Source organism: Falco rusticolus, chromosome 3 (genome assembly GCF_015220075.1).
Source record: "Falco rusticolus isolate bFalRus1 chromosome 3, bFalRus1.pri, whole genome shotgun sequence".
NCBI classification, from domain to species: domain Eukaryota; kingdom Metazoa; phylum Chordata; class Aves; order Falconiformes; family Falconidae; genus Falco; species Falco rusticolus.
In genome coordinates, this window is record NC_051189.1 from 35,542,961 (window position 1) to 35,566,034 (window position 23,074).

Below are 23,074 nucleotides of genomic sequence, written 5' to 3' on the forward strand. Positions count from 1 at the left end.
TTGCGCATTGACCTTTCAAGATCTCATTACTGTTTTGCATATTCAAAAAGTAAACAGATATAGATAAACATAGTTTAGGAAGCAGTTGCAACATATAGCAAACCTCCTACATGATCTCTCCTTCCAAATTCCCTGTGGCTCTTTCCTAGATGTTCTCAGCATTTCTGATAACTGGCTTATAAGGTGGATAGTTGTAAGGTGATGTGAAGGGATCTTCCTTTCCCCCTCATCAGTATCAATATGGCCACTACAGGGATAAACTAAGGCATGAGGCAAGAGTTCTACCTTATTATAGCACTGCTTTGTACGTTTAGAGAAAGGACTTTCCCTGAGAGGTTTATTTTTTGTGTGTTGATGTGCATTGTTAATTTAGAAATCTTACAGCGCTGCTTTTAGGATAATGTAAACGTAACAAAAACATCATGTAATTACTCTGATTTGAGCTGGGCAAGGGGATCATGATTTATAATATATGTGGGAAAAGCAGATGAGAAAACTATCTTATTTATATAATCTTTTGAAAAGCAATAAAGTCAGCTGTGCTGTTCAGTAAGATGCTGATGTGCCCATAGAGGTGGTGTTTCTGCTTACATGTACAAGAAGAGCCCAGATAAGCCAGCTTCTTGTAGAGATGACTGCTTTTTGGTCTCACACCAGTCAGATCTGACTCAATCATCCCTACTTAAATAGGCAATTTAAAAACGTTGGAAGTCTTGCAAAATGAATGTGCAAAGTAATGTGTTATGAAGGAGTATTAAACAATAAAAAAATAAAGGTCAACCTTGCTGTGAGTTAACCTGAGAAACCGAACATGGGTAAATAATTACTTTTATTTATCTTTTTGCTGTCAGCATGCTGTAGTTTACTGGCATCCTCTGTGAGATACGTGTTTCAGTTCTGAATCTAGAAAACCACGGAAAGACCAACATCTCTCACTTCTCAAATGATGTGAATTACACAAGACTCATGATCATCCAAGGGTCAGAGCACAAGATCTCTCAACAAAGAGGCTGCTCTGTTCTGCCCTGCTGAAGCAGCTGTTGGCTCAGATTTCAGTTTATTCAGACACAATATGTGCTCTAGACAGATTCTCAGGCTACATAAATTAATGTGTCGACTACTTATCATTTTCCCCCATCATTTTTTTTCCCCTGTTGTCATCTTTGTGAGTTAAAACCCTTTTTGTTCAACCACAAGTGTCTGTTACAACAAATAGATAAGACCTGTTGTCAGGCTAATGATACTACAAAACTTCCAGAATTTCTTGGTCTATGCAGGTGGATTTTTTCTGTATCCCAGGAAACTAAATCAGACACATTTTGCTGACAGCTTGCATAGCACCAGGAGCTGACAGTGTTAAGCTAAGAAGTGTGAGGTGGTCTGTGCTACCTGCATTCAGCTATTAACTTCTGAAACTTGGCACAACAGTCACAGGAAGGTCACTGGTAACATAATCCATTTTCCTTGTGCATTTATATGCAGTTTTCACTGTATTTGGTTTTGTTTTCGCAGAAATCAGCTGACCCAAAGGCAGCATTTTTTTTACCTGCTCTTGCAACCAAATGTGGTATTTGCCACTGTTTCTAGCTTTGCCAAGACACTCTAGCAGCATCTTGTTGCAGATCTGCAGGGCTCTCTTCTCTCAAGCTCTTGCTTGTGCAGTGTAAAAATTATGTTTGCAAAGCATGGTGAAAGAATCAAAGCATTATCTATATGATTTACTCCTTGTTCTCAATATTCTACTATTATGGTTTCCTCTTTCCAGCCTGTTATCTTTCTTCAGGAGAAACATTTTGTAGTGCCTTACTTCAGGTACTCTTACAGTACCTGTAGGAGCGGGATACATGAGATGCTCTAGAGCATCTTCAAGCGTTGGAATGATTGTTCTGGAGGCCTCAGTAAATGACCCTAGTTACACATAGACACAGCACTAGAACAACTAACTTGAGTGCAGAGTTTGTTCCTTAGTGGACAAAAGGCCCAAAGCCATATCCGCTCGTAATGCGTAGCTGGTGGGGCCAATCTGTTGAACATGTCAAATCAGACTGAATTTCCTTTGATGAATAAGACCTCTCCTTCTTGATAAAATTATGTTTTAAGATCCAAATCCTCAATAAATCAAAGTGATTGATTCTACACTTCAATGTCCTCAACAGCCTCCAAACCAACAGTTGCAGTACCTTCCTATAGGCACATCCCATGTGTTCCCACCAAAGCCAACGTAGCACAGCCATGCTGTGAGCCCCAGCAAGGGCTGACACACAGACCCGACCGGGAAGTCCCTCTTCACAGTTCAGTGCCCTCACTGCAAAACTGCAGTAACACCCAGCTTGCAGCTGGTCACTGCAAAGCAAAATTTGCTGAACTGGTATTAAAGAGGTAAGTCCCTTCATCATGCTGGGCTGAACTCCTCTTCAAAAATGGGTACTTTGAATGAAGATTGAATGATTCAATCTTTGCCTTGGCTCTACTTGGTCATGGTGTGAGCACGTACAGAGAGGGCTGGAAAATTCTGCATGAAGGTCTGCTTCTGAGGACCTGGTGTCCTGCATGCTTGCAAGTGCACAGACAGAGGAAGTAAGAGAAGAGACTGCAGCCAGAAAAGCAGCCAAGAGGATAGGTTAGTATTTAAAAGGGCATTTTAGCTTTGAAAAAGTGGGGGTTGTGGGGAGAGTGGGAGAGTTCCCCCCTCCGGTCCTGCTTTTTGAGCAGCACTTCCAAGCAGACCCTTTTCCCATCAGCATGAGCAGTAAGACTGAAACCAGCTCCTCCGTGAGAACCGCAGCCTTCCCAGCGCGCTGGAGTTTCCTGCTGGAGGCTGAACCCAGAGCTCCTCCTGGAGTCCACAGAGTCCAAGCCCTGCCGCTGCCAGAGCTCATCGCTGCTGCTGCCCACAACCAGCAGCCACCAGGCACCTCAACAACCCTATATACATGGAGGGTGTACACAATAGATGGGTAAAGGGCAATATAGTAACCCTACATATGCCTATATGTAGCCAGTCCTAGCTGACTGCGGTTAGTTTAGCAGCTGCACCAAGGTCCCTTTGGTAATAAAATCCAATCACAAAAGTAAAGATAATATTTAATATAAAAATGTATTCAGATGTATCTGAAGACTTGTATTCCTCCTAAACTGTGTTTTATTTTTTGAGGAAAGGGTGCTAAACTCAGGGTGGAGGGGGCGCATAAACCCTGATTGAACCCACAAAACTCTCCTCACCCAGTAAGACAGCATGTTTTCAAAAGCTGAGGTTGCACCAATGGAAGGTATCAAGACTCATCACCTACATGGGAAAAGGCCACCAGCAGTTAGCCTCCTACCTATTTCATTAAATTTAGCTTACAAACTAAAAACTTAGATACACATTGTCATGCAGGTCTTGGAGATTCAGCTGTCTCCTCTCTGAGAAAAACCAGCCGAGTAACACCCAATGCCTTAAACACAACCTGGGTAACACCAGCAGGTGAGAGAGCATAGGGGGGGTGAGGGGACTGGGTGAGGGGGATGCCCAGACTGTGAGAGGGCATTTGCCCAAAGCTCATCTTGGTAAAGACAACAACAATCAACTGTATTAAAAAGCAAATGGAGAATTACTAGGAGACTTTTAGCTGGTGAGTGGAAGTCAGCTGACAGAAATACAAGCAAAATGTGAGAACGTGAGGATGTGCAGTGTGCAGAAGAACGCAGGGCAGCAGAGGGGCCAGCACGACCCTGTCAGACACAGCCATCCTAGTTACAACAATGTTTAGAGTCTAGACATGCACTAATATTTCATAACTATATTGCATAGCTTTATCTGTTGCATTGCAGATACTGATCCCAAGTGTATAGTTCAGCAACGGCCAGTTAATTATGCATTGATAAAACAATAAACCACTTAAACCATGATCAAAGTCACAGGAACTGGGCAGATTTTCCCTACAATATACATCTGACTGAACAGTGCTATGATGGTGGGTCTTGCGATGGTCTCTGCAATGGGGACACACATGAGAAAGTGACAGCTATGTAAGATTAGATTTATGCTATTTGCCATTTCTTTAAATGTTCAATCTAGTCCCTGCTGTTAAGTCATTTTTGAGACTAAAGCCTCATCCTTACATCTCTTAAAAAAAAAAAAAAAAAAAGAAAAAAAGGCATCATTAAAATAATTTAGGCCATCACGAAAACATGAGATTTTCTCATCAGAAGTATTCCCCATACATGCCCATGCAGTTCTTCCACCCCCTACAGCTGTATTACACAACAGGCATCTGTACGTACCGAACAGTTCCTGACATTTTGTTCTGAAGCCTTTAGGCTTTACAAAAAGGCAAAGATGAGCTCTCCAAGTAATTGAACCCTTTCAGACCACATAATGAATGATAACCTTAAATCACTGCTCCAACACTTCATACATGTCGGTAAATATACATGTGTGTATACATAAAATGTGACATACTATACACCCACACTTATTTAAGGAGATTCTACTAAGATGCATGAAAAAATGCATTGCTTGTTTCAATTCATCCTTGCCTATAGTAATTTTTCACATTTAAAAGACCTGACTATTCTTCCTTTCAACTAAGGCCTGGAAAAGTGAAATACACACATTCCTGAACCAATTAACAGATCTTCTGGGGGGCAGGGGGAAGTAGGTATTCTGGACACATTAGGATGAAAAGGTATCTTGCAACACAACTTAAGCATGAAGGAAAGCAGCCCAAAACACCCTATCATACACTAGGTTGTTTTGGGTTTGTTGTTGGTGTTGTTTTTTTTAATTTGGTTGGGTTTTTTAGCCAAACCACCTTTGAAGAAGAACTGAATTCTAACCTGATGCTGAAAGATTAATACATCAAAAAATGTTTCAAAATATCCTTACGTGCTCTAAGAGCACTGTACCCTGATGACAGTGTAAGGAGATCACTTGAAGTTTTGCATAATATGAAAATAAATTTAATACGATCATCATATAACACAAATACGACACAAATATTTTTATTTACAGCATATATAGAAATTCTTACTTTTTATTAATACATTTCCCCCCTTTTAAAGCTTTCAAGATTAAAAATGCCCAAGCCTGTTAAGAGAAGAAAACATTCTCAAAATAAATAAGAAACAAGAAAGGAAGGCAGCTATAGTACACCATCTGCTGCAGTTAATAGAGAGTACATTTACAATAACACATTGACACTATTCACTCTCATCTGCTTACATACTAAACAAATATATCTTGGGATGAAGACACATACGTTCAAAAGCAGGAAAAGCCATTTGTCCCAGTGTCATCTGAATTTACACAGGTAAGAGACACCTCCTCAACTGAATTAAAATCCCTAGAACTCCCTTTGCTTTTGAAAAAAAAAGTAGTCACCTACTGTCTCCCAGACAAATACGGCAACAAAGCACTCCACTTCTGGAGGTCCACAGTGTATTTTGGTTTGTGTACATGAGTAGAGTATCTCTAAGTATAGCTTCACCAACCACACATGTCCTAGCCTGTAACTGGCACGTGAGAGTGTCCTCCAGCATCATCAACCACTACACACAAGTTTTTAAATAAACTCATCCAAATCACCAGTTTCTTTTCTTCACCCTTCACAAAAATCCACAAATTTTGTTCCTAAAGTGCCTGTCTGAAATCAATAAGCTGAAGACACCCGTAACTTCTCAGGATCAACACTTGGCCAAAACATGGCTGGAGGTCAGCAGCCAGACACCAGCTTGCAAAGGAGAAGTCCTTCCCTAGGATTTCTTCTCCCCTGCCGGGTGTTCACACAGGAAGCTCTTGCACAACAAGCACAGGTGCACATTTTCCAAAGCAGACTGAAAATCCCTTGAGTCTCAAATGGGAAGCGTAGAGACTTATTTTGGTCAGGTTGTACAGCACTTTAAATACGCTAAGTGCTATTTAAGTGCCAAGCATGGGAAAACTACTCATTTGACCAAGCACAGGTGCTAGCAGCCAGCTCTTCCAAGCTAAGCACAGGACTATGCTGGCATGGCCTCGCATTTGTGTCCACAATGTGTCCAAAAGCACACAGGCAGCCTCGCACAGCGATGCAATCCGTGCACCCTAATACTTTCTCTACCCAATTCAGTGACTTGCACGGACTGCACACCTTGAAACAGAATTCCAGCCAAAAGGATTAGCAAATGGATTCTAAATAACTCAGAGTATTCATTGTAATAAATATGCCTGCTCCCAGCTGGCATCTCATCCTGAATTTCAGCAAGCATCACAACTGAGTAACATTCTGTTAGCATTTGGTTTCCAACTGAGAGTTCAAAATGTAAAATTTAAGGATTTTTTTGTTTTGGTTTAGTTTGGGGTTCTTTTTGTTTTTAAAACAAAAGTTGAATGGTTCCAGGTCTTCTCTACTCTCAACAGAAAGGGACAATTTTCCTGGTACCTCCAAACTTTGGAACAGAATTAACACAATTTTTTCCAGCAGGAAATTTATCTGAAGTGGCAAGGCTTGATTCTCCCTTCATATGGATGCAAACCAAAAGCAATTCCACTACAGCCGATTAAAAAGCCCTGAAAAACTGAATCTCTCCACAGGGTTTGTAAATTTTAGGTTTCATCTATAGAACCCAACTTGAAAGGTTGTGAACATAGCAGCATGCCACATCCAGAAACACACATTAGCTTATGCTTAACATAGAAGCCAAGAAGCTAAAGGCTATTATGGCCTATCAAAGCTGAACACCCGGCAAGCCACAGGCAGAAGCCCACAGGAGAAGGGGGCAGTCTTCCGTTGCTATAGATCTATAGAAACCAAGTCTCCCACTATTCACCAAGTGGTTTAATCATCAGTAAATTTAAATTAATTTGAAAACAAGAAACCTAGAGCAGTGTGACTCTGCTTCCCACACCCCTAGAAACTCCACAGTGTTTTGCTATTTCCTTGTGATTGACAGCAGGCTTCTAGCATTGAGCTCGTCTTAATAAAATTTGTTACTACAAAGCAGCCTATTTAATTTTTGTTTTGTATTTGAACGGTAACGTCTCTATATATGTAGTAGTTTAGCAATCAGAGTGGCATTTATTCCTTAAGCTAAAAAGTTGTCAGTTGGACAGTAACACATCAACTTCACAAGTAATCGAGAATCAGCTTTTTAACCAGGGTTAAAAAGACATTTCAAATACAGCATGCTGGCACTATTTCCATTCAGAAACTGAGTAAGAGAAAAGAACCGAACACTCAGAAATTAAAAACATTTTTGAATTGTTTAATTAAAAATGTGTTACTAATTCCTTTGAGGATGGGCGCTATCACACGATGACTTACCCTAGAAAGACATGGTGGTGGAGGAGAACACTGGAAGGTCAAATCTCTTCTGGATTTTTGACAGGGTTAGCAGAAATCAATTTTGTTCAGCAGAGATCTATAAGAACTTGGACATTTCATTTTCCCCAATGACTGTAAAAACTGTTCTTTAACCGAGTTGGAAATCTTTCAAAATACTATTCAAGCTGACCTATAGAACTGTGTGGGATATTTGGGCTTAAGTTAAAACAAAAAACCTATCCCACTTCAAACAAAAACTATAGAAGAGTCTCCTTTTAATATCTAGGACACCGTAAGTTGCTCCAGGCAGACTATGTAAATCTCCATGCCCAAACGAACATCTGTTAGCTCCTGGGCTCGAAGGAACTTGCAAGTCAGGACATGTATAAAGCTGTTTTACTAATATTCAAATAACCTGAACCAAATAACCTTCTAGGATAGGGCTTTGATGACTTACTGAACTTCTTCATTTCAACAATTAATCCATCTGTGTGCATAAGCGAGGCTCACAGGTTTTATAAACCAGCCACATATAGTAAACATTACCTAATAACAATACCTAACCAATACTAATAACAGAACAAGTCTCTGGCCAAAGCCAAAAAAACTTTGATGCTTGGACGTTTTGGCAACTATTGCATTTTTTTGTTTGTTTTTCAAATAGTTTTGTAATATGGCCGTAACACTACTCTTACTAAGATTGGCCATAAAAAAAACCCAGCCTGTATGAAATGCAACCACACTAAGTCGGTAAGGTTATAACACAGCATTACAGCTCTTCACATCTGCACTGTAATGTTCAGAGTTATAAAAAGACCATGCTCTTATGAAGCCCAGGCAGCCAACTTCTTCATTTCATCTTCATCCTCTGCTCTCTTCCTGGTTGATGCTGCAGAGAAAGAGAGATTAACAATAACCATCAACTAATACAACAATCAGAGCCATTTCATTTGTGGACTTGCATAGTGCTTTTCAATTTGAGTATCTCAAATTAATTTACTGAGTAGCAAGCTAAACACAGGTAATGCAGTAACGAAGCTGATGAAACATGCAACTATTTTGCCCCACCATTCCCTCATACAGCCCTGAAGTTAACAATATAGGTCTGAGGTAACTGCTACTGAGAGACTCCAACAGAAAATACATGTAATCTCTAAAAGCTGTCACAGAGAGCAAGCATCCACAAGAAAGCTGCCAGTTCTCTCACTGCCACTTTAGCAAGCATAAGTGACCTATCCCCGGCCAGCCGTGCATCCTGCTGCCTTTCCAAATAGTGCTGAAGGGTTCTGTGTGTGCAGGCCCAGTCTCCAAATGGGACTCACCCCATTTTAATAACAGGTGTCATTTATTAACAGGGAGAAAGAAATTTCTGAACTTTGTTCAGGTAACATCAGTTAACTGCTGTGTTCACAGCAATAGCAACCCTCAGCTCTGTACCCGGTCCCACACACACTTGCTCTTTTCCCACCCACCCCCCAAATCTACTACCACATATCTTTTGCATTCACTGAACTAAAGCCTCTACCCAGGTAGCCTTCATTCACTGACCTACAAACCAGATGCCCTACAGCCCAGGTTCAACCTCAAGCTGTCCCCATCTGTGGGCTCTGCAAGTCTGGGTTTCCATTCCTCAAACATCAGTGGAATACTGTTCCAGCTGCAATACCACCCTCGTGTGTACATTTACAGCAGCCAGCTGTCTCCCAGCTGTGGCAGCTGTACGGCCAGGAGCTGCAACTACCACCTTCAGGGGCTGCAGGTGGAAGGACTACATGGGAGACCAGGGATTCAGCCCCTCCTCTGCAAGTACGACTGGCTCACTGTACAACTGAGAAATGTCACTATGCCTTGCTCGTCTCATTTTCCTCATCTCCAAAATCAGAAGGGTAACATGCACCTCCAATCAGAAGCATGAACTGTTCTTATTTTGCTATTGCTGTGTAACAGTAAACATGGAGTTTCAGAAAAGATAAGCTGGTCTCACAAGGCCTTAAACTATATAATTGTAACTAGCTAATTTTGCCTTAAGCAGCCATACATAAAGATGGAGTAGCAAATAAAGATAGTGAGAAGCATATGGGGGTGGTCTGCGTTTAATAAAACTGTCAGCCATCACAGCCGGATCTAGAAGAGGATGTATGAGCAAGCCATAAATGCCAAGACTGCAATTTGCACTGGATTTTCCTAAGTTTATTTTTTTTCTAATAGCTATTCTGCAGTTGACTGCAGTAGATGAGGCCACAACCCCAGTTTGGACATTTTAAATTGCTTCTCAGGATTTAAAAATGCCATCTGCCAAAACACATGTAAGAGTCTCTGAACTAAGCTGGTCTAGGTAGCCTGCTCTGCAGCAGAATGTACCATAAACAGCCTGTGCCACATGAGTGCTGTCCTTACCATAAAATATTTACGCTCTTTTGCTTCAATCAGTACACAGCAAGTCTTTCAGCTGAGAGAGGACAAGGACATGGTGAAAGGTGTACTTAGAAGTTGACTGTCTCTGGGTTAATTCAAAATGAACAGGGCAGAACTACAGAGAAATCAGACTACTGCTTAATACTAGGAATAAGTCTGTTCTGTAGAAAGAAAAGGAATGACTATTTCTTTAAATGCGTACCTCCTGCTCCCTCCTCCATTTCTAATTAAAATATCAGTGGCAAATATCAAACCACAACCCTACAAAGCTGGATCTTTGTAACACAAACGTTTTGAATGTAGGTCAGACTAATTAAAAAAAGACTAAGGATTTATTTGCCAAAAAAAAAAAAAAAAAAAAAAGTCTTCCCATCCCTCACGATATTTCAGTAGGAGATGCATCAGTATGTGCACAATGTCAAGTTCCCTGAGCTTGTTTCTCCAAATCTACAGAGAATTTGGTCCTAAATGTTTCATACAGCAAACCAGATTTACACTCTGCTTTTTCTAATAAACAGATACAAAACCAGGCAAAAGAATCTATAATACTTTAAAAGTTAAAACAGAGTTAAATCCATATTTGAAACTCTCTCTTCCTTCCCTCGTCTCACAGCATAACAATCACAAGAAATGTAAAATGGCAAGCAGGCAGTTTACCGGGGTGAGAAGGCAGCGATGTGGACGGAACACTTGGCAACCTGATATCTCTCATTCCTTTGTTCAATTCTTCTTGCTCCAGTTCTTCTAATTCTGCCATCAACTCATCCTAAATTCAAGGAAAACATTATTTACAAATTCAATGTCCTGACTGATCTCAGGCAAGGGAACATTTAACTACCATGAAGCAAACCACTACTGAAAAAGACCTTACATCTGAAAACAAATATCAAAACCTATCATATCACAAGTATAATTCCTACTAAATGTGGGCAACAACAGTAAATCTTAATTGAAAGTTGAGGACAATGGAAGTTAGAAACAAGACAAAGAATAAAATTAGAAAGAAAACAGGTAACAGTGTAATACTCAAAAAGGCAAACACAGGAGATAAAGAAAAAAATAATAAGAAGTCCCTCTGCCATCCTCAGATTTGCTCCAAATCTAAGCCTGTACTCTTTTAACCAATTCTAATTTTAATGTGCAATTTCTCCCATTTTAAGAATCAAACAGCTTCCACTAGTGTTATGGCAGACTGTCATTAAAACAGTATGCTTCAGTTCTGTCACAGAAGTTCAGGATTATATCTGATCTCAAAGCACCACTGGAATCAGAGCTGTCCTCCTGGGTTGTGTTATTCACTCCTGAAGCACGTAACACTCTTGGGCTTTTAGCTGCAGAAGCTGATTTGGACAGATTATCTAATCCACTTGTATAATACTAAAAATAAAAAGGCTACATAGATTTTAAAAAAGCCAAGGGCTTATTCTTCGGCTGGAGCTTCCCAAAGAAAGGAAGCTAAATATCATGTATTTGTAAAGAAATGGACCATTGCCACGTTGATAAAATGGTTTACAAAGAAACAATGGGCAAAACTGGCTAGGGAAAGAGTGGCTATATGAAATCTACTGGTATTGTGCTTTGCCTACCCATTTACACCATGCTCATCACAAATATGTAAATTAAAATTATAATTATATAGCCACCACAGGACTTCCTTTGAGGTGCAAATGTGTCTGCACTTTTAAATGCCCATGTCACGGCTGTAAATACCAGCTTCTTAAGAAGTTAGTGTCCAAGCTGTAAAATCAAAGGAAACAGGCATTTGTGAAGACATCTAAATGGTCATCTAACCCTCTCCCACACCAAGTAAGTCCTCACCAACCTCTGCTGAGTAAGTAAACAATTAAGGGGTAGTGTCAGCCATAACAGGCTCAAAAAAAAAAAAGGGGGGGGGGGGCGGGGAGAGGGGAAAACACACAAAAAAGGGTAAATGAAACTGTGATCATGTCCCCTACAGTACAATGTAATCGCTAGGACATTTGCTCTCGAAGTGGGAGACTCAACTTTCAAGTTCCTCTCACCCTCAAGCATACATTTTACTTACATTTCCCACAACTCAGAAACTGCTCTACAACTAGGCTGTGAAGTATTGCAATAGCTGTAACAAATCCCCTTTCTCCTCTCAAACCTAAGTAAAAATGAGTACAGCGGGAAGATATCATGTTAACTCTCGGGTTCCAGGCTTCATCCACCAGAATGTACATATTGGACCACCTCTCCCAGTGAGCATCCTGCTCAGGTAGGACAGAGCTTTTTTGCATTTTTCATGACATACACCGTGTCAGCCCAGGGACAAAGAACATTTATGTTTCTGTGTTTATCTGAGGCAGGACAAATTACATGCTCCCATGCTCTCTTTACACCCATAGCACATATTTGAAGAGGAAATTAAAGTTTGTGGTCAAAATAAAATAAAATTTAACATCATCCTCCAATACAAATCACTTCATAACCCAGCAATTATTCTAGCACCCAGCAAGATTCTAGTGTTTTTAAGCTGAAGTGGCCTGCAAACCAGGTTTCCCAGTTACTGACCAAGTGCTGTAAGTATTAGCGTCCTGTGCAAAAGTAGTTGCTGTTACTACAACACCCCATGTGACAGTGGCTTATTTTCTCATAGGAAACATGCCCATCAAACTTAGACAAGTATCTCTTAGGAACTTCCAGGTCAAACTAAAACATGCTTTCTAAGTCTAGACTCCTAAAAGTTAAAACACCAATGAAAAGCGAGTGACGCTGTATAGCTGTTCAGGATAGCAGTATGCTTTTCAGTTGTTTGAAGCCCAGTTTATACAGGCTAAATCCCATTCCTTGTGCCAATATTGATTAAAAGTTTCTTGAAAAGTCTATTTATATTCAAAATGGAAAAACAGGAGAGCAGATAACGGGAACAAAACGCAAAGAATCGTTACTATCATCAATAAATTCTAACTGTTGAATGAAACCTTCCCCCCCCAGTTAAATATCATATAGCATATGCATTTTTCTTTTTGTCCATTTGGGCACACAGGAACAAATTAGTTGGTGACAGAGTGAATTATTTAATTCTTTAGGACATTCCTCAAATGATCTCTAGTGCTTGGTCATTTTAAAACATAACTAAAAACCAAAATCAAACTGGTTGTGATACTGAGCCTGATCCCCAGCTCTGCATTCCACAGATTGCAAGAATTTTTAGTATACTTGACCCCTAAGTCTTCAGCATGGTCTTATCAGAGATTAGTAGTGTCCTGCTTGGATATACAAAATCAAGGCCAGGGAAACTGGATGAAAGCTACTGCAACAAGTTTTCAGAAGGTCCTAAGTGCTTGTGGGGGCTTCAGAAAAAAATAGCTCAAGGAAGGAACCCTATTGCCTCCAATATGAATTACTTCTACCTAACGGATCTACTTCTGTAGAAAATCTAGAAAGCAGGGAAAGGACCTACACCTCCAAGCACCAAAGTGACCTTAAAAACTGGTCCAAATATTCCAGTGAACTGCAGCCCATTCAAGGCACAGAAACATGCACTTAGTCAAACAGATGTCTATTCAGAGCACAAAAAATTACAGGTTTCAGTGTCCACTTGGAACAGTACAAATTACAGGTTTTAGTGACCTCCTCTTCCCATGGTGCAAGTGAGAATAACAACTACAGGAGTGCAGTTAAAATCACCTTTCTTAAAATTTATATATAAATAAAAAATATTTTTCATTTTACAGATTTTATTAGATTATATATATTAATAATTTTTTAAGTAATTTTATATGTAAATTAAACACATCCTAGATAGGGTAGGCTAGAACCAAGGAATTTCACATCCACACCTTTTGAGAAACAAACCCCCGGAACAAGCCCCTGCACAACAAAATGACTATGGAGTCATTTAACAGCTAAAACCTCATAGGGCTGAAGTACTAACCTCATCAAACTCTTCACCAAAGGCAGCTCGATTTGAGATAGCATCTGAAATTTCCTGGGCAACATCTTGCTGTTCAGTGATATCTTGCATCAAATCATCAATTTTGTTCAAGTCCCTGGCAAGATAACATGGAAACATTTTTTAAAGATGAATCATTAAAATCTTACAGAAGAAACTCAGAAAAACTTGAGCAGACCCTATTTTCTTTTTATGCCCGTAGCTCTATAAACAGCAGAACTCACCAGGAGTAATTTCCCTCACCTACACCTTAATGTTTCCCTGGCAAGCTTCTGTGTGTTTTAGCCAGTCCAATTTCTTCCACTTCGGGATTATAACACAAGTCAAACAGCAGCAGTCTGTGTGTCTCTCCCTCTCTGTGCTTCTCATACCTCTACCAGCCAACAGCCACATCCCCTGGGCAGATCCCATCTCCCTCCCAAGGTCAGCATCTTTACAGATTGATCTTTTCTGATGTTAAGCTTTCACCAAAACTTAGGGGAACTTAACAGGACTATACCCCATTTAAAAGCTTCCCTTTATTGTTAGCTTCATTATTGTTTCAGTTCCTGTTTACTTCTCCCAGAACAACCTTTCTACTTAACTCTGTTTATCCAGATAGGAAAATTCCTCATGAAACAATATAAGACATATAAAAATACTACACAGACAAAAAAATTACCTACTCTTTTATTTAGGTCTAATTAATACTTTGAAGCACACAGTCCATCTTACGGACTTTGAGGAAAAGAGTCCACTTGTTTTTTCCAGAAGAAACTCAGCTGAAGAAACTAAGGGCAGAGGCCAGTCTCCACTGCAGACTTTAGAAAACACAGGTACCACACTGATGTCTAGTTAAGTTGACTTCCATCTAGGCTTGCTGTTAGAAAAAGATCTTTTTCTGCCAAATATAACATAACCATTCCTGACACTAAATGCCTGAACCAAAAATGAAGTGAAAACTGGCTGCCTTGATACAATAGTCTGTAGCAATGAAAGTGGTTAGTAAGCTCAACTCGAAAGCTATTAGAAAGCACTTACATATTTTCATGTACTTTTTTCATAGCTTGTGCAGCATAACCCATGTTCTTGAGCACTTCTGTGTTGGTGTGGGAATTTTCCAATGCCTCTCTCTGGAACTCAATGGTTGAAAGTGTCCCATCAATTTGACTCAACTGTTTCTCATATCTCTTTTTTCTCTTCAGTGCTTGTAAGGCAGCTGGAATGGGAAGAGGCAAAGTGCACTGTGTATTTTCATAGCAAAATGCAAGGACAGGCATTTCAGCACCAAGCCAACCTGCAGCATTTATAATTCTCACCCTCCTACCTTACTAGTAGGGAGACAGGCTTTGACCCCACCAGATCAGCAGCCTGTTTATCACCAACATGCTGTTGCATGAACATGCTGGGAAGCCTCTTTTAGGTTAACTCCTTTTAGCACCACAGGGAAGAGCAGCTTCTTCCTCCACTGCGGAAGATCTTGAACTCCATCCTACGCACACAGGCAAAGCAGGGAAGATGGGAGGAAAAAGAAAAACATCAGAGAGAAGCCAGAAAGGAAGAAACAGGGAAAAGAAAGAAAATAAGAGGTTGCAAAACATATGTAAAAACTAAGAAAGATAGTGTAAGATCTCTCATGATAACCACACCTCCACCAATGCTGCTTTCTCAACTTTGTCTCAGCAGCAGAAACTGTCAAGTGCAATGGAAAACCCAAATGGCCTAACCAAGCAGGTGAGTCAGATGACAGGAGGACTCACACTTCTCCGGCTTTCAGCTGTATCTATTTCTTACAATCACTTGGAGCATGACCTTTAAACCTTAGAACTTGAAAACATAGGCAACCATGTAGACACACAGTCACAGCCAACCCCAGCTACACCCCATTATCTTTGTAAAGCGTTGAGATTAGTCTTTTATATTTGATAAGTTATGAGCAGCATACTTTGCTCAGAGTAAATCATTACCAGAATAAATGCATGTGACAAGCAGGAGGAGAAAAGGGCTTTCTCTTGGCTTCTGGGTGTGGAACACACACTATCTTGCCACAAGCATTTCCTCGCCACTGTCCTTTCCAAACTACGTATGTGCCTAGCAAGAAAAAAAATACCAAAAGAAAACAGAAGACCGAGTCACCCATTGCTTTTTTACTGCTGTTAATACCCGTGTCCCTTCCTACGTCTTTTACATTTAATTTTTAAATCAGGTTCAGAGCCAGCTAGCAACAACAGCACTGAGCCCCACAAACTCAACCGACAGCAGCAATTACAGTTACTGTCCTTTTCAAATGATAGCCCACAGGCAATAACACTGAACCTTGACATTGGGGTACACAACTTTTCAACTTAAGTTAGGATCCCTCCCAGGAGGGGGCACAGATTTATGGTGTCTAAACACACACTAAAAGATTCATTGCTTTGATTCAAGCATTTGTCAACATGCTCGAAACCGCTCATCACTGGCGGTGTAAGAAGCATTCACACAGGCCAAGAACACAATGCCTTCCAACACCTGCAGTAAAATGTTTCAGGACCGCAAACCGCAATCACAACAGATGAACCACAGTATTCAAATTCAAAATTTTTCCAGGTTTTGGGGAACGATCTGAAGAGCATGCATGTTCTGAAAAAGATGCATGAACACCAGATGATGTCATGCAAATGGCAGATGTGAGAATGGTAAAGTTCTCATTGGCAATTCCAAAATACATCAGTTTGACTTAATCCCAAATAATCTTTTTACCTACTTAGAATTTCCCTGCTTATTTATGCTTACTATTGGTAGTGTCAGGACACCAGCCACTTCCTCCCTTCACTTCAGTTGAATCAAAATTTGATCCTGGATTCTTAGGTTAGGAAGCCAGAGATGCCAGGTAAATTTAATGGTCTGAAACTGTGCTAGGGAGAACTCTAAAGCCCTGTGGATGCACTAACTAGCTGACGCAGAAAGTTTTCGACTAGAGTAAGCAGCTACCACAGGGCAGCATTTCCAGTTGGTGTTTTTCAGAAATGGAACTCTGTAATGGTGCTGTTATTATTGGCTGCTCAGAGAGAAAATGGATTTCCTGAGTTACACACAAAGAACTTGTTTTCAAAATCCTGAAGGTTCCTGTATGAAAATTTAATTAAACCACACCCAAATTAAGAAACCATGGAAGAAGCTAAACTCTGTGTGACTTCACCTATTCATAAACAGCTTTTCCTAATTATTGTAGTGCAACATATCATCTTTATTAATTATCCTTAGTTTTACCAGTGACTTACAGAACCAAGTACTTCATAGGAAATCAATTCCTACACCTTCCTTACCAACCAAGGCATAATAAATTCCCACACCACACTATATGATTTTTTCTCATTTATATTAAATGAATGCCCTTAGCTGCATGGTGCTTTGTTACAGTAGCTCCTATAGCTAAGATACGAGAATTTCTTTGTTGTTTGAAATGTATTTTTCTGTGTTTTACAGATTACCATGAACTTTAGAGTGCTTTTCTACCGTGCCTACAAGCATTTTAAAATTTGTTTGCAACTCTTATAAAAGGATTTAAATGTTTCACAGAAATGCTACTGCATTATAATAACCAAACTGAAAAAGAATATATCTACAAAAAAAAAGAAATTGAGCAGGGAACATAAACTTACTTCAGTGAAGGTCTAGGAACAGGACTGGAAAAGGGTGTGGCCATTCCAAAGATTCAAGAAGGAAGACAGCCCAGGGAGGAAGAGTCTTAGGAGAGGTACAGTCTGAGGAAGCAAGTGTAATGAATATCAATTCAACCAGGAAGAGGTGGAGGTGCTTTCCATGCAAAAAAAGCAATCTCATACACAGTTTCTGTTGTGCTCCAAAGAAGCCGATTCAACTCCTGAATTTCATAACGAAGTGGTTAGCAGTTGGCTGGGCTTTAGCACATTTCCTGTGCTGCTGAGTCCAGCAAGCAGAATACAGCTCATAGATTAGGAACCGCTGCCTTTAATCTGAGGTTTTATTTTATTTTCTAGATAAGTGGCTGCAACAACAGTAGATTATGTCAAGTTTATGTACGCATATTAAAGAACTACTGTAGTTAACATACAGAAGGACACTTTCCAATATCACTACTATGCTGATACTTCATTAAGGAAGCAGAAATGGCCAGCTGGACAATAGTAATCTTGCCCACACTGAATATCCAGGTTTCAGAAGGAAAGAACAGAAGTAGTGACATAGAGCTTGTGGCACCCTCCTCGTGGTTTCATGACAGATCAGAATGAAAAGACACAGAACAGTGGTAACACCATCTTTTACCTGTCAAGCCCACCACCAACACCCATCAGTACAGGAATTACTGATGATCTCATCTTCTGAAGTATATACAAAAACATTGTCTAGCAATCCTTAGAATTCCCAGGGGGAAACTGGTGAAGGAAAAGAATGTTTCTTCAGAAGATATAACACCACAGTGAAAATACCAGTTCTTATTCTTGGATACAGTTCACAAACTGCCATTTCAGTCTTGCAAGGGACCAATGGATTACAACTTCTGATCTCCCTTACACTAGGGACAAGCAAAAGAAATGCTGAGGCCATAAAAATCATACCACCCTAAGTAAGCTCATTATTGGCATTCACAATTCTTAAAACCTCATGGGGGGAAGCCACATACAGTTATAATTGCAGGGATAATTCAAGAACAATAATGCACCTGACTTGGTATAACCATTCTGGTTCACAGCAAGACACTTGAAACATGATCATGAAGATCAGAGAACAATAGCTGTAACTTGCAGAACAAAGACACACTAAGGGCTTCCTCATTATCTCTCCACCGGCAACAAGTCCCAACCTGTCATGTACCCTGTCACAGGCATGACAGCCCTGTCCCTGTTAACACACAACTACGACACTGTTGTCACCTGGAAGCTGTTGAAACTAAACAACTAACTCAAGGAAAAGGAATGCTGTACAGCTACGCAAGACCTGTCCAAATTACCACACAACATGTTTAGCAGCATATACTTGTAAAAGCCTACCTGTTATTCCAACTTTCTATGTAGGTTTTGTCCTCATTAGTACTATAGGGCTCTTTACGGTTAAGATTTAAACCTATTCTGGATGATTTCTTTTAACTTTGTTTCATTTAGCCATTTCATAGGATCTGTGAAAGATTCCAGGTTGAAACAACACATTCATGAGTATGTTATTTTCACATGCACAGGCACACTTCAGAAAACACATTTCCTTTTAAACAGAGTTCTCAAATATTCAGTATCACTTTCTGTCATTTAAATTTTCCTGTATAACCTTCAAAATATTGAAGATACAAGGCCAATTTGCAGATGGGTATTGGCACCTGTGCACTGGCTGAAACTGAGATACAAACTCATAATTTTTTTTTTAATATGTCTGGCTGTACTTTTTGGGGTATCTGGAATGGGGAGAGATTAAAAGGCAGTGCTAACTGTAAATTAGCTTATCATGACAGAACCTCTGCAGAAGGAATTCCATCACACACTGCTGTTTCGAAAAGCCTCAAGTGGTCTAGCTACAGTAAAATATTAACGGGGAATGCTGGAAATGTATCACCCAAAATATGTACCCAATTTCAGATTAGGTGCAGGAACTGCCGGGATAATCACTTCATAAAGGAGAAGCCAAAAATATTTAAGTGATGCTTCACATCTATTTGCATAGCTAATGTGTTACAGCTTTTAAATCAAGTTAAGCCTACTGATGTCACATGAATCCATTCAAGAATCATCTGAACTCATGAAAAATTCCTGGTGCTTGAATCTGCTCTCTCTTGTGTCAGTATAACTGACTCAGACTCATGTGCCTAAAAATCAGATGAGATCATGCTAATTTGGTGCATTTACAGTGCCTAGCTACATCTTGCTCCAGTCTCAGACAGTCCCACTTTAGCTTCCATAGGCTTCTCCACAGATGCAATTAAGAAAAACCAACACTGCAAATTACCTGCAAGGTCCCTTTGAAACATTCACTTTAACAAGGCAATGTAGATTAAAACTTTTATTCTCTCATTTGTGTGTATGTTTAAATAATGCTACAATAGATGCTGGTTAGCACAGATTTCCTCTGAACTAATAGAGCAGTATACCAGCCAGTATGCTGTTATATGTAAATCAACAGCAATTAAACTGTAAAGCAATTTACATATGAAATGAAGGGGAATTACTGGGGTTTTGAGTTCACTTAGTAGCCTGCTAAATTTAAGCACTTTTGCACAGCAAGGTTAGCTTCTCTTGTTTCTCCTCTGACTGTAGTTACACTATCGCATTTTAGCTTTAGAACTATTTTTGGCATGAAAAAAATCCCAGTCTACACTTCTTGCCCTACTCCTGTCTGTTTACTGTCCTTAACTGTAGGTCCCTGAGCAAACGACAAGGTAAAGGGAGTTATTTTTAACCATGGTCAGCTCAACAATCCATGCTTTCAGCATGACTCCACAAACAATTGCATACTGAGCACTGCAGTGTAAACAAAAATCCAGGAGAAAAGTTTCATATGTCAAATGTTGCATGCCTGAAGCACAAGGCCAAAAAACACCTGAAACCAGTATCAACCAGCCAAATTAAAGGAGGGGCAGAGCCACCTTCTCCTAACAACAAATACTCATTCCTGCCAGTGCACCACCCTCTCTTTCACAGGTGCCTGAGCAATTACACAGCTGCCAAGTCAACTGGATTAAGTGGAACCTAACCTACCCTGGGTAAAAAAATAACCCAGCCAAAAAAAATCCCACAACATTTTACAGCTGCATCCAGGTTTCTGAAACACACCCTCCAGGGAGCTCTGCCAAGGAAAGGAAGCATTTATTGTTACTGCAAGCATGCCAGCTTAAAGTCCAGGCTTGGGATAAAGTTCCACAGCAGCACATCTGGATTAAACAAGAATTCAAACAGTCACTGGAGCCAGCCTGTTTTCTGGCATCAGCCCTGCTGCTTGGGCATTTGCACAATGAACCCAGGCCCAGGAGCTATCTGGTCACTTCGTTCCACAACAAATTAAGTGTTAAGGTGGATCACCTTCCTGAACTAGCTTACTGCACTAGCACACAGGTGCCAGTACCTGCACAAAGGGACAAGAGAGAGATCCCAGATGAAGCCAAGGGAGTAGAAACTATTGGACAGGGACAACCCTGATGGCTCCCATGCTGCAGAGCAGCAGGCTCAGTGGTGCTGCTGAACTGGCTTTACTCCCCCTGACTGTGCCTTCAAATCTGTCCCATCTCAACCCATGTTTTAAAATCCTTTCTAACTAAAAGTTAATGTTCCTTTTGCTAATAATTATTAAAAGTATTACAAATACATTATAACCAAAACACCTTTAACACGCAGCTCCTCACAAGTTCTAAGTTACATGGCAGTTTTTTAAATTATCGAGCAACAGAAAGAGCAGATCAAAGAGCTACTTTCTCACTATGTCACAAATCTTTAATTTAAAATGATCTTCTGTTTTTATATATTCAAAGAAAAATAAAGCTTAGAGTAGGCAAACAGGACTCCAGGTGACTTTAGGAATTAACTTGCTTCTCAAAGGCCTTTATAATATCCACAAGACATTGTCTACCATTGTTTCCTTCCCAGCGATGACAACATCGGTACAAGCAGGATACAGACCTTATTATCCCTCTGCATCCTCTCTGCTTTGCAGCTAACAGCAGTCCAGGCCAGCAGTCACTAATGCTCTGAACTATCATTTTTTAGTGGTATCATGTGCTTCCTTACATGATTTGAGGTAAATCACTGAATCACTTTGTTCCTCAGTTGCCAGCTGTGTATTCACCAACACTCACAGTGGGGATAACGGGAATCCACCCATGAACGTACAGGAGATCCTCACGTGCTCCAGGCCCTTTGCTCCCCGCAGGCCCCGCGCCCCTTCCCCCGCCGCACTGCCGCCCGCCGGTACCCGCACCGACTGCGGCGCGGAGCCAACAGCAGCATCGCTCGGGGAGCCACAGACGGTAACCAGCGAGGAATAATAACGCATCCTATCGCCGGCCCGCCGTAACGAACGGAACACCAATGGATGCCGAAGACCCCAAGCCACCACCGGGCGGTGCCGCCTGCTCGGCGCCCACAGCTGCACGGCGGGCGCCCCACGCACCGGCGGAGCCGACACACCCGACCCAGCGGCAGCCCCTGCCAGACCCCCACTTCTAACTAGAGGCGCTGGCACCCTGGAATGTAAAGCCTCGCAAGCCGCCCAAGCAGCTGGCGCCGGCCCGGCAGGGCACACCCGGGCTTCCCCGGCGGCGGGCGGGCGGAGGGGCCGCGGGGGCCGGGCCGGCCGGGCCGGCCGCGGCGAGGTGAAGACTCACCTCGCTTGTTCTTGGTGCCGTACTGCCGGGCTGCCGCCAGCTCCCGCTCGATCCTCGTCTCCAGGTACTCCTGCTTCTTGCTGAGCATCTCCTCCGTCTCCCGCAGCCGCGCCAACGCTTCCTGCGGCGAGGGGCCCCGACGGCCCTTGGAGGCGGCCGAGCCGCCCCCCTTGAAGAATTTGGAAATCTTGCTCATGGCGGCTGGCCCGGCACCCGCCGACGGAAGGGTCTGGCCTGGCCTGCCCGGCCCGCAGGAGCCTCCCCGCCCGGCACCCGCCGTGACGGCACTTCCTGGGCCCGCGGGCGGCGGCACCGCACCTGGCGGCGGGGCGGGCGCGGCGCTGGGCTGGGCCGCCCGCCCAGGGGCGGCACCGGGGGACGCCGAGGTGCCGCTGCCCGCCGCCCTCCGCCAGCGCCGGGAGCTCTAAGCGAGCTCCGCGGGGCTGTCCGCAGCGGTCCCGGCCGAGGCAGGGCTGGCCGCCTCGTTGCTCTCCCTCCCTGCCCTTTCCTTTATCGCGCAGCAGGTGGTTCAATTTTGGGAGGGCCGCGGCGGCAACGGCCGGGGCAGGGCGCCCCGCGGCGGTGAGCAGGTGACAGGCACGGGACGGCTCCCGGCAGCGCGGCGTGCGGAGCCGGTGTGGCGCGACCCGGGCCGCTCGTCACGGACTGCGGCGCTGCCGGCAGGCCGCTCAGCCGCAGGCGGGTTCGGAGCGAGAAAACAAACGCCGCGGTCGTAAGAAGAGTGGATTTTAGAAAGTGCAGCCGCACCGCTAAGGAAACCACGGCGGCACTGATAAACGTCAAGAGCGCAAGAAGTGGCTGGGAAAGCTGCGCTCCCCTTCCCTGCGCGTCTCGAAGGGGGCCCCGTTCGTACGGCCGGCGCCGCTGACGGCAAAAACAAGACGCAAAAACCACGTTTCCCTCGGTAACAGCCGCCTAACGCAAGAAGCCCGCCGGCGCCGCGGCTCGGGGCCGACTGGAAGCCTGAGACGCCGCATACGCCGACACGGGCCCGTCAGCACAAGGTTCCCCTGAACCGGGCGACGCAGCCCGTGCCGCCGGGTGACCCCCGCCCGCCGCTCTCAGGCCGCGGCTGCCCCGCCGCCGGCCACGCCCCGGGGCGGGGAGCGTCGGCACAAGCTGCTCAGCGGC

General features: G+C 42.5%; 1 protein-coding gene across 1 annotated transcript; it reads right to left on the reverse strand.

Annotated features, from left to right (window-relative positions):
- Window positions 1-4,970: 4,970 nt before the first annotated feature.
- Window positions 4,971-22,990, reverse strand: CHMP4C (charged multivesicular body protein 4C). The gene is made up of 5 exons (XM_037379783.1): window positions 21,923-22,990; window positions 14,641-14,818; window positions 13,603-13,717; window positions 10,359-10,467; window positions 4,971-8,175 (listed from the first exon to the last, which is right to left on the reverse strand). The coding sequence occupies exons 1-5, from the start codon at window positions 22,116-22,118 to the stop codon at window positions 8,111-8,113; spliced, it is 663 nt and encodes a 220-aa protein (XP_037235680.1). The 5' UTR covers window positions 22,119-22,990; the 3' UTR covers window positions 4,971-8,110.
- Window positions 22,991-23,074: the final 84 nt, after the last annotated feature.